General features: G+C 58.0%; 1 protein-coding gene across 1 annotated transcript; it reads right to left on the bottom strand.

Moving 5' to 3' along the window:
* Positions 1–2540, bottom strand: Wnt1 (Wnt family member 1). Its single transcript, XM_055626795.1, has 4 exons — positions 2437–2540; positions 1590–1843; positions 762–1027; positions 1–489 (listed from the first exon to the last, which is right to left on the bottom strand). Exons 1-4 carry the CDS (start codon positions 2538–2540, stop codon positions 1–3), a joined length of 1113 nt encoding a protein of 370 aa, XP_055482770.1.
* Between the last annotated feature and the right edge of the window lie 9847 nt (positions 2541–12387).

A 12387-nucleotide genomic window follows, 5' to 3' on the forward strand; every position in this document is an offset into this window, starting at 1 on the left:
TCACAGACACTCGTGCAGCACGCGCGTGTGCGTGCAGTTGCGGCAGCTGACGTGGCAGCACCAGTGGAAGGTGCAGTTGCAGCGCTCGGTGACGCGCTGCGTGCGCGTGCGGTGGCCCCGGCCGCAGCACAGCAGCTCGCAGCCGTCCAGCGCGGGCGACGAGCTGTTGCAGGCGCGCCCGGCCGTGCCCGCGGTGCCCAGGCGCCCGCTCGACGTGCAGAAGTTGGGCGACTTCTCGAAGTACACCAGGTCGTGCGGCGACGGCGGCTTGTGCGCGGGGTCCTCGGGCTCCAGGCGCAGCAGCTCGGCCCGCGACGCGCGGTTGCTGCCCCGGTTGCCGTAGAGGACGCGGGAGGCGCCGTCGAAGCGGTCCCGCAGCACGTCGCCCACGGCGCGCAGCGTGGGCAGCCGCATCCAGCACGTGCGCACCGTGCAGGAGCCGGACATGCCGTGGCACTTGCACTCCTGGCGCATCTCGGAGAACACCGTCTGCGGGGGGGGGACGGGGCGGGGGGTGTCAGGGCGCACCCCGGAGGGAGGGCCAGGCTCCGCGCGCCGCGGGTCCGGAGTGCACGGGGGAGGGGGGGCGCTGCAGCCTCGGCCATTAACCCCTTCCGTCCCGTCACCGGCTGGGGGGGGGCTTCGCCCTCAGCCAGCACCTCTCTCTGTCCCCCCTTCGGACCCCCACTCCCTCAGGTGGCCCCTGCCCCGCGCCCCCGTCCCCCCCCCGGCCGCCCCGCCCCCCCCCCGCCGCCGCCTACCGTGCGCCCGGCCTCGTTGTTGTGCAGGTTCATGAGGAAGCGCAGGTCCCGCCCCTTCTCCCCGGAGTCCACGAACTCGCGGCCGAAGAGGCGGCCGAAGTCGATGTTGTCGCTGCAGCCCCCCCAGTGCCAGTCGGGGCCCCCGGGGCCGCGCCGCCGGTAGTCGCAGGTGCAGGACTCGATGGAGCCCTCGGAGCAGGAGCGCGCCACCGAGTGCGTGACGCCGGCCGAGGTGATGGCGAAGATGAAGGCGGTTTCCCGGCAGCCTGTGGAGGACGCGGCCCGCGCCCGTGGGGGGAAGGCGGGGGCCGGGTCAGCACCTCTCCGGAAGGCTCGCTGCCCCACAGCCCGGCGCCCCCGGGGGACCCGACGGCCGAGGCTCCGCACAGCCGTCCCCAGCCCCGTGGGAAAGCGGGCGCGCGGGGGCGGGGTCCGTGACCCTCGCCGGACCCTGCGGAGCCCGAGAGCGCGCGTGGCGGCTCCGGGAGGGCACCTGGGCCGCGCCGGTGTGGGCGGCGCCGACCCGGCCGCGCGGGGCGCGCCCTCCGGGGAGCGGCTTCCCGGCTCCCTCGAGGCAGGCGGGGAGGGGGGAGCCGTGGCCGGCGCCCACCGCCCGGGGTTCCCCTCCGCGGGTCGGGGGCTCCGGGGAGGAGGATCGCGCTCAGGGTGCGGGGCTGGGAGGAGCCCGGGGCCGCCCCGCGGGAGCGCGGGGCCGCGGGGCCGAACCCGCGCCGTCTGGGCCGCCGCCCCTGCCCTCGCCCGCCCCTGCCCCGGCGCTGACCCTGCGCCGCCCCTCGTCCCGGAAGCGGCGCTTTCCCGGGCACCCACCTCGGTTGACGATCTTGCCGAAGAGGTGGGGCCCCGGCGCCGTGGGGCAGTTCCAGCGGCGGTTGCGGAACTGCCACTTGCACTCGCGCACGGCGCTCTGCAGGCCGCCGCTCACGCTGTGCAGGACGCCCGGGTTCTGGCGGATCAGCCGCCGCTGCTTCCGGCTCAGCAGCTGCAGGCTGGGCTCCAGCACCAGCTGCAGGCTCTTGGAGTCCGTCAGCAGGTTCGTGGAGGAGGCTATGTTCACGATGCCCCTGGTGGGAAGGCGGGCGGGCTCGCTCTGAGACGGGCCTGCCGCACCTTCACCGCGACGCCCCCTCCCTGGCCTCGCCTGGGCCTGCCCGTGCGCCTAGACGGAGCAGCAGAGCATCGGTAACAGCTCCGGGCCCTGAAGTCGGGTGGAAGTGAGCTCTGGTGGGCGGACAGAAAGGGCGCCTGGGTCCACGCGTGACTGTCTGGGCTCCTCCATTCTCCGTCAGGTGGGCCCGGGAGGAAAGCTCAGCCTGCAGCCTTGCCCACCTCGAAATACTCGGAAGCCCCACCCTTTCTCACCGCTGAGAGCTGCTTCTTTGGTTCAAGGCCTGAGGGTACCTGAGTACTCGCTACTGAGATGCTGGACCTGGTGCCCAGTGGCAAAGGGCTGGGCTTCCGCCTGCGGGTGGCTCGCTCCGCTCGAGCAAGATGGCTTGGTTCTAGGTGAGAACTAGAACGCGCCCTGAGTGTGCCGAAGTCACAGTGCGGGAGGGAGGCTGTGGGTCGGTGACCCCCACAGCGTGGGAGCTGGGTAGGGCCGGGCCCCTGGCTCTGCGCCCCGGGGCAAGTGGCGACCCCGGACCGGCTCACTTACCACCATCGGCCGCTGCTGTTGGCAGCCAGGGCTGCGGGCAGAGCGCTCAGTGCCAGCAGGAACGTAGCAGAAACGCAGCCGGGCAGCAGCGCGCAGAGCCCCATGGCCCGCCCGGCCTCGCCGCTTCGCTGCTGTAGATCTGGCGGCTCCGGGTGCTGCGCGCGACGGCGGGGCCGGCCGCGGCGGAGAGGGCAGGGGTGAGAGCGGCGGTGAGGGCCGTGCCGAGGGTTCTCAGGCTCAGGCTGGCTCTAGGAACTCTGGAGGCGGGCCGCAGGCAGCATGGTCCTGCCGTCCTGGCTGGCGGCTGAGGCGGCCGCTGCGGGAGGCACCGCCTCTTATAGCTGCGGCTGCTGACTGCAGTGACAAGAGGCTGCCCCTCCGGCCCGCACTGGGGCACCGGGCGGGCGCACTGGTCAGCGCCACAGACAATGAGCAGCCAGCGGAGCTGGAACTCGGGCCGCTCTGAGCTGACGGGGCTAGCCGTCGGGGCTCACCCCCGCCCCCTGCCCGGTGGCCCCCGCCTCCAGGTCTGCACTGGCCGCCGACCCCTCCCCTTGGGGTGGCCTCCCACGCGCGCGCGCCGGCCTCACTCTTCTGCCGGTCAGGAGCCCGTCGGGGACCAGCATCCGCCAGGGGGCGCGGAGACAATGTGCTAGGGACAACCTGTTTGCAGCCTGGATTGCCACCCCACGCGCGGTGGGGCTGTCCTGTAAATGTCAGCCCTCCCCCCGACACACACGCACATACACAAGCTGTGGTCCCTTCTCTTCCCTGTCCTGAATGGCCGGATGAAAGCTGTGGTTCTGGCCAGCAACTCCGTGGAGACGCTTCCTTATCCAGGAACCCCGACGGCTGGACAGAGAAGGAAAAGAAGGAGACAAGAGCCTGGGTGGAGCTGTGGTTAGGGATTCCCGGGCGTGGGGTGCAGGGGGGGGCTGGTGGCGGAGAGGACCTCAGAGCGCGCAGCAGTTTGTGAATGTGGGCTAGGAGAGCGCCAGCGACGGTGTGTCAAGATGAGGTCTTTGAAACTGCATTGTGTTCTGCGGATGCACGCTCCTGTGTACTGGTGGATCCAGAAACTTCTAAAGGAGGACGTTCTGAGCCTTTTCCAAACAATTGTGTCATTTGGCTCAGGACGGGGAGCTCATGAAGTCATTTTTGCTACAGTCACAGCTTAAAGCAGTGTATCAGGGAGGAGGTGGAAGCTATGAAGCCCGCCTGCAGAATGGAGAGGGTCTGGAAGGGTATCTGCAGGTGGGTGGATGAGTGTGTGTGGGGGGGATTAGCCATGTGCAGGCGTGTGTCATTCTGTCGCTCTGGGTACCCTGTGTTAGCCTGTGGTATGTGTCAACCTGTGCATGTCCTTAGTGGGGGCGGGTCTTGAAGCTGAGCCATGCCTGTTTCTCTGGCAACGAGCTCAGAAAGGATGGGACCGAGTAGTAGGTAGCTCCGAGGACTAGGAACAAAGGATGTTTGCTGGGGAAAAAGGACCTCCCTTCGGCAGGCTTGTTCTGTTTGGGTTGTTGCTGCTGCTGCTTCTACCTAACATAGAATTTTAGTATGTAGAACTCACGGCGGTCACCTGACTGCTGGCATTACAGGCCTGTGCCACCCACCATGCTGCCCAGCTCAGGATGAACAAGTCTGGGCATCTACAGAGATGGCTCAGTGGTTAAGAGCACTGGCTGCTCTTCCAGAGGCCCCGGCTCTGTTCTCAGCACCCACATGGTGGCTCACAGCCACCTGTAACTCCAGTTCCAGGGAATCGGGTGCTGTCTGAACCTCACTGGCACCAAGCGTACCCAGCTGCACATACATACATGCAGGCAAAACTCTCACACATGCAAAAAAATAACTCCTTTTTTAGAAGATTAAAAAAATAACAAGCCAGGTGCAGTGGCGCACGCCTGATTCCAGCCCTCAGGGAGACAGACAGGTGGATCTCTGTGAGTTTGAGTCCAGCCTGGCCTACAAAGCAAGACCAGGACAGCCAAGGCTACACAGAGATACCCTGCCTTGAAAAACAAAAAACCAAACATACAATACAACCAAAACAAACAAACAAACAAACAAATTTGTGCCTCCATTGTTTCCTGCTTCTCATTGGAGTTTTCTCCGAGTTTCGGCGGTACCCTGCAAGCCCTTCTGCCCCCTCCTCTTACCCTAGTGCCTGCAACTCTTCCTCTGTACGGTCCTCTTCTCCCGAGACTCCAGCTATCTTCAGGACCATGGCAGCCTTGGACTGCCGCACTGCCGTTCCCTGTGTGGAACACAGGGGGCACTGGCAGCTTGGCTATCACGCACCTCGACCACCCTGAGAGCCCCCATCCTAGCATCTCTCCTCTCTTCCATTTTACAGAGGAAACGATTGGTGACCTACTGTAATTCCAGGTTCCAGGTCCCAGCTAATAAACTGATGCTGAAGCTATATCCCCAGGGAATGGCGTGGAGTGTTTGCCTAGCACGCACAAAGCTGGTTTGGGGTTCCCAGTACTGCAAAAACCAGGAATGGTGGCATATGGCTGTGACTCAGGAGCCAGGAAGATCAGAAGTTCAGGGTTACCGTCCACCTCCCGGCATTCTGGAAGCAGTCTCAACAAACAAATGCAGGACGCGTGTTGGTGGACATCTTTAATCCCAGCCCTTGGGTGGGAGAGGCAGGTGAATCTTTGTAAGTTCGAACCCAGCCTGATCTACATAGCGAGTCCAGGAGACCCAAGGCTACACAGAGAAACCCTGTCTCAAAAAAACCAAGGGATGTCAGCTGAGCTTGGTGGCTCACGCCTGTGATCTCAGCACTCAGTGTGCAGAGGCAGGTAGATCTCTGTGAGTTCAAGGCCAGCCTGGTCTACAAAGTGAGTCTAAGACAGCCAAGGCTACACAGAGAAACCCTGTCTCAAAAAAATCAAAGAGAGAGAGGACTGCTCATTGCTACAGATGTGAGACAACTCTGAGATATCCCAACTGAAGATCCCATCTGAAACAACAAATTAATAATTAACAACACCACAATAAATCCAAGACCAACTCTGCATGGTGGCACATACCTGCCAGTCTCAGAACTTGGGAGGCAGGCGGAGGCAGGAGGATTAAACACCCCTGGGGAGGCCAGGCCTGCCTGGCCTGCCTTCTATCCAGCACTTAGGAGTTAAAGGCAGGTAGGTCATCTCTGTGAATCTGAGGCTAGCCCGGTCTACGGCCTACATAGTGAGTTCTAGCACACCAGCATGAGGTACATAGTAAAATCCTATCTCAAAACCGAAACTCTTTCGATTTTGAGGGGGGAGATAGTAAGGGAGTCTTTTGTTTGGTTGGTTTGTTGGTTGGTTGGTTTTCTGAGACAGTTTCTCTGTGTAGCCCTGGCTATCCTGGAACTTGCTCTGTAGAGCAGGTTGGCCTGACTCAGAGATCCACCTGCCTCTGCCTCCTGAGTGCTGGGATTAATGGTGTTCACCGCTGCCACCAGGCTTAATTTTTGTTGTGCGTGTGAGTGTTTTGTCTGTGCGTATGCGTATGTGCCACGTGCATGCAGTACCTGCAGCGGCCAGAAGAGGGCTTCAGATTCCCTGGGACCGGAGATTCAGGTGGCTGTGAGCCACTGTGTGTGTGCTGGGAATCAAGCCCCGCTCCTTTGCAAGCGCTCTTAAATGCTGAGAGGTCTTTCTAGCCTCTGTTTGGTTTTGTTGTTTGCTTGTTTGTGGAGATAAGGTCTTTTGTATCCTAGACTGGCCTCAAATTCAAGATAGAGTCTTAGCTGGCTTTGAACTTCTGGTCTCCCTGCTTCCACCTCTCCAGTGGAGATTAGAGGCATGAACCCAGACCTGACACCTCACAGCCTATGCACGTCCTTTTCACATGACCAGAGCCTCCCTGGCTTGCCAGTGTGCAGCAGAGCCGGATGGAGTTCCTTTTCAGAATTAACATATAAAGAAAATGATTTGGGGGTTTTGCCTTTTTGGGGGGAGAGGAGGGGAACCTCTGGTTTCCATCTCTTCCGCAAGTACGCTTCCTGAGTAAATTACCCAGGTCTGACCCTAAAGAGCTTGACTCCCAGGATAGATCAGGCTTTCCCACTAAGGTGTCAATCAAAAGAAATGACTGATACATTCCGTAACTGCTCCTGAGGCACTTGTGTTTAATTTAAAATTTTAATTACATATATTGTGTGTGCATGAGAGAGAGAGAGAGAGAGAGAGAGAGAGAGAGCACAGTCAGAGGACAACTTGCAAGAATTGATTCTCCTCTTCCGTTATATATGTCCCAGGGATGGAACTCAGGTCATTAAACTAGGTGGCAAGTTCCTTTACTGACTGAGTCATCTCACTAGATGTGAATGAGTTTAAAATAAGATATACATTAACCCAATAGAGGTTTTTTTTTTTTTTTTTTTTTTTTTTTTTTTAATATCCTTCCCAGGCCTTTTCTTGGCCTAGAATACCTGCTTCCTCCAAGGATCGTTCCCGAGGTATAAAGTGGAACAGTCAGTCCAGCACCCTACGCTGGTCCACATGCCAGGAATTTCTGCAAATAGTGTCTGCATAGATGGCTCAAGGGAATGAGCAATAGACATAGGTAACCTGACTTTGTCCCTGAGAACATTCTCAGCGCTGAGGCCTGGGTCACACGCACCTTTCCTGAGCTGGCCTATTGGTGTAATTCTGTGGGCGTGGAATACTGGCTGGAAACCATATCACCTATGACCTTCAGTGCTAAAGGGGGAAGATGGAAGAGAGAACCAACATCACAAACCTGTTCTCGACCTCCATGTGCTCACCGTGATGCACACTCAACACCCCTCACGCTAATAATAAATGAAATAAGAATTAGGAGTAAGATGAAAGATTAAAAAGTGTGCAAGGCAGAGAGAAACAGGAAGACCCCCCCCTTGACCTTTGGCTTTTGCATGTGCACGCATGTGTTTGTGTGCATGCAAACACACACAGAGAGAGAAGATTTACCAAGCATATGTGAATGAGGCCCTAAGCCTGACCATGGGTGTGCTGAAAACAAAGAAAAGTTAGAGCCAGGTGTACTGCCACACCTGTAATCCTGCCGTTGGAGAAGAGCCGGGAGGAGCTCAACGTCATATTTAACTACATATTGAATTTAAGCCTGAGCCACGTGTGACTCAGCATAAAAAGAAGAAGCAAGAAGAGGAGGAAGAGGAGGAGCAGGAACCTAGCAAGCCAGCAAGGACGCTAAAGCACACTTAGTTTAAGCTAGCCTTCTTGGTTTATTCAAACTCACCTGCCAAACTACATGGCTTCATGCTTCCTCTTTTATTTATTTAATATATATGCACGCGTGTTTGTGCATCACGTGTGTGTCCGCTGTCCGTGGAGTCCAGAAGAGGTCATTAGATCCCCTGGGGCTGAAGTTACAGATGGTTGGAAGCACCATGCGGGTGCTGGGAATGAATTGAACCTGGGTCCTCTGGAAGAGCAGCCAGTGCTCTTAACCGCTGAGCCATCTCTCCAGCCCTCATGCTTCCTAACTATAACTTTGGCTGCAAATTCTAGCTGTGTACTTAATACTTAAGTACCTCAAAATTCTCATGTCTGCCACTAAATTCTTAATCCCCCCACCCCCCCATTGCTCAATTTACTCTTTCTTCAGTCATTTTCATCTCAGTAAATGACAGCTCTGGCCTTCATCTTCAGGGGAAAAATCTTCCGATCAGGCCTGGCCTCTGCAGGCACCAGAGATACATGTGGCACACAGACATATAGACAAAGAAAGCACCCATACACAAAGATACACATAATATGTGTGTGTGTGTGTGTGTGTGTGTGTGTATTACATATGAGACAGGGTTTCTCTGTGTAGCCTTGATTGTCCTGGAACTCATCTGTAGACCAGGATGGCCTCAAATTCAGAGATCTGCCTGCCCCTGCCTCCAAATGCTGGGATTAAAGGCGTAGCCTCCAAATGCTGGGATTAAAGGCGTAGCCACCAGCACTCGGGTATACGTATCTTTTAATTTTAAATATTGGATCAGCCCTGGCTTGTCAGTTTTACACATCATGCTAGACCATCAGCGAACCCTGACCCTCAGTCTGTAAGCTACGCATGGAGTGTGACCCCTTTTCAACCCTCTGCTGCTCAGCGGTAGGAGCCAGCGTCACCTCTTACTTCCTAACTCCATGGTTTTTCCTTCCACCCCATAGTCTGCTCTCCAACTGCAGTCAAGACCATCCTTTCTGAAAATGAAGTTGGGGCTGGCATGTGTCGTTCTTGCAGAGGACCTGAGTTCAATTCCCCTCACCCACTTCAGGCAGCTTACAGCTTTCTTGTAACTCCAGCACCTCTGGCCTCCAAGGACACACATACGAATACACTCAATTAAAAAAGAGAATAACTATCAATCTCCCTGGTCAACTCTTTCCAGTGATTCCTCACCTCACTCAAAAGCCAAAATCTCTGCAGTGACCTACAAGGTCTGAGCCTGTTCCTTCCTACCGCTTCAGTTTCACAGCTAGCCAGCTTTCTCCTGTGAATCACTCCTCAGTAAGCACGTGGATCTTTCTGATCCTTTGAGCATACATACCAAGCACGTTCCTTTCTCAAGGTCTGTGTACCCTTCTGTCTTCTGGGATTTTCCTCCTCAGACATCTCGGGGTCTTGTTGGTGTTGTTCCGTTTGGAGGCAGTCTCACTATGTAGCACGGGTTGGCCTGAAATTCACCAGTAGACCAGGCTAGCCTAGTAACCTCCAATCACAGAGATCCACTTGCCGCTGCCTGTCCCGTATTCAGACTAAAGGCAAGGCCCCTGTTGTTGTTGGGTTTATTTATTTTTCTTTACAGTATGACTGTTTCTCCTGCGTGCGTGTTTGCACACCGCACTCATGCCTGTTGGACCCTACGGAACTAGCCTTATGAATGGTTGTGAGCCACCACGTGGGAGGGGGCTGGGGAATTGAACCTGAGTCTTCTGCAAGAGCAACAAGGGCTCTTCACTGCGGATCTCTCCCGCCCCTTAACCTGCAGTTACTGCTCTTCCTGCCTCAGCTTCCTTATTATAGGTGTATGTGACCTGAACTCAACATCACCTTTGGCTGCAGCTACCTTCAGAGGATTAAAGTAGAAGCACTGTAGCAAAACAGGGCCTCAGAGTAGATACAGGAATGAGATGATGGGTGTGGTCTTAGACTCTGGGATCTAGAAAGAGAGCAAGGGACCAGGGACCAGAGTTTTTGGGCATACCTTTGAAGCAGACGTAAGCCTCGGGCTGGGAAGGTGTAGCCCATCCATCAGCCTCTAGGAGACAAGGGGTAGAATTCTATCGAGGGTGATCTAGAAGAGTTGCTGAACACAGGGGAGGGGGGGCTTCCCCGGAGCCCGGCAGTTTATCTGCGGCATCTCTGGCGCCCCTGGGTGGTGGCCCTTGGTGCTGCAGTGGAAGACCGGTGAGGTGGAGGGAGGCAGCCGCGGCTGAGCTCACCGCTGCGGACCCATCCATCCCTCCCCGGCCTATAATTTGGGTTCCCTGGGCTGGCCGCCCCTATCAGCGGCTTAGCAACAGATGAGTCACCCAAGACCCCAGCCAAGGCAAACATCAGGGGAGGGGGGAAGGAGGAGATTCCCGAGCGGAGCCGCCTCCGTTGCCTGACTCCCCCATCTCCAGAGGCCCACTCTTTCTTTGACACTCCCCTGCCATGCGGGGCCTCCGCGTTTTCCCACAGGGTTTCGCTGTACCCTCCGTCCTCATGAGGGGCAGAATAGCCTTCTACCATTCTCATCAAAAGGAACGTGGGCCAGGTTGCTCCCATTTCCTCTCTCCAGTGGTGGCAGCCCCCTTCTCTTCCCCCTCTTGTCTTGGTCCCAACCCTTGTCAAGGTCTCTCCGGTTCCTGCCCCTCCCCTTTCTTGGAGCTGGCTGCGTGCTTGGGGTATTAGGCAATGGGTGTGCACCCACAGGCCTCTCCAGGCCCCGCCTGTCCCACCGCCCTTAGCTGCCTGTGGGTCATCGCTCAGGCCAGACAGTCGGCAGGAGGGCACCCTCGGCCAGCTCAGGCCACCGCTGCCTGCCTGTGGCCTCTTATCAAAGAGTGAAGAGCGCCAAGAGCCAGTCTTCAGAGAGGAGAGAGAGCAGCAGCATGAGTTCTTAGGTTTGGGACAGTCCAACTTGGGGAGCCCCAGGCCCCTGAGAAGTTGAACCTCTGGCTGCTAGTATTCCTTTGCCCCTTCTATTGTTATCAAAATCATCACCATCACTATATATATATATATATATATATATATATATATATATATATATATATTTATATATATATATATATATTATATATAATTTTTTGAGATAGGCTCTCTCTACATAGCCTGGCTACCCTGGAACTCACTATGCATCCAGGCTGGCCTTGAACTCACAGACATCCACCTGCCTCTGCCTCCCTAGTGCTGGGAGTAAATGTCTGTGCCACCACCTTAGCCCCTTCTTGACATCCGGCTGAATGCTGGAGCCAGACAAAGACAGCATCAGAGAGGGAACAAATAGGAACAAGACAAAATAAAATCCAGCGTGTAAGTGGGACCACGGCCACGTGAAGAAAAACAAATGTCCGTGAGAAGATGGTGGAGAAATGGGGTCTGTGAAATACCCTTCCAGGGGCAAGTCCCGGGCTGACGCGCAGGAAAAAGGATGAGGCACTGATGAGGATGCAGATTCTGGAGTAAGGGTGAAAGCCGCTCAGATAGTGCCTGCCCACCTCTGAAGTCATCCATGGTCTGGTCTTCTTCCCTTAAGCGGGAAGAAGGCTCGGGAGCTCTTGGGCTGCCTACTCCGGAGGGGAAATCAGAAAGAGTACCACAGCGTGGTTCAGGCTGTCTAGCAGAGGACCACCCCCTCACCCAGCCCTCAGCGGGTAGTCCCAGACACCTAACTTCCTCTGGCCGGTTTAGACACCTCGCTAGGGATGCCCCTTTCGCGCAAGGCCAGACTTGCAAGAATGCAGCCGAGGGGCTGGCTGCCCACCATTTACTGCCTGCCGCCACCAGTGAAGAGGCGGTTGTGGCTGTGGGGACCAGCCCCGTGCTTCTGTTTCCTGGGGGGTCGTCGAGCCAACGTGCTTTGGGTGCTCAGGGCCAGCCGTGCTGTGCTTGGGAGCTGCGGTCTGGCAGGGGCTGGGGGTGGTTGGGAAGCCTTGAGGCCCCTCTCTGGCAAAAATAGTCCGCAGTGGTTAGAGCTCGGAGGGTGAGTCAGGCGGGAGAGCGGCGGCGCCTAACCCCTTCGCTGCCGCCAGGGCTCGGAAGGCGCCTGTGCCTCCGCCTGAGCGCAGGCCGGGTCGCTCTCCAGCCGTCCTGGAGCTGAGCTCAATCCGGGACCCCGAGGCCTTCCTCGGCCAAGGTGCGAGCACGGAGCCTGAATCTGGGTCCTCTGGAGCGGTCATCCCGGAATTCCGGAGAGGCGACCCCCGGGGAGGCTGTCTCCCGGAGAAGGGAAGCGTGGGGGCTGACGGGAGCTCTCTGGGGCTACCCGAGCTTCTGACCGAGGCCAAAGCTGACCCCTCCCAGGGGGCAGGCGCCTGGCTCCGAGGTGGGCGGGAGCCCGGCCACAGGGTGGCTTCTCACTCGCAGGCTGAGCGCCCTGCTGCGCGCAGGCTCGTGGGCTCCAGAAGAGGCTCAGAGCCCGGAGGTCGCCGGGTTCCGTCGTCAAAGGAGCTCTGCAGCCAGCCACTCCCGGCGGACAAAATGAGGCAAAGAGAAACTGCGAACGACACCGCGGTTGGGACCAGCCCCCGGGTGCTGAGCCGGGGTCGCCGCACTCTCCCTGCAGCCTCCAGGACCCCAGGGCAGGTGAGAGGAACGCCGACCCCTTGCTCCTGGAGCGGGGCTGGTCCCGAGCCCGGGCGTCGGGGGAGAGGGTGTGTGCGTACGCTTTGGGTGGGGGGGGCTGTGTTCCCCTGGTCAGGGCGGGGGGTGGGGTGCGGGTGGGGTGGGGATGCCCCGGGCTCT

This window comes from Psammomys obesus, unplaced genomic scaffold, assembly GCF_907164565.1.
Source record: "Psammomys obesus unplaced genomic scaffold, mPsaObe1.curated_primary_1811, whole genome shotgun sequence".
NCBI lineage: Eukaryota > Metazoa > Chordata > Mammalia > Rodentia > Muridae > Psammomys > Psammomys obesus.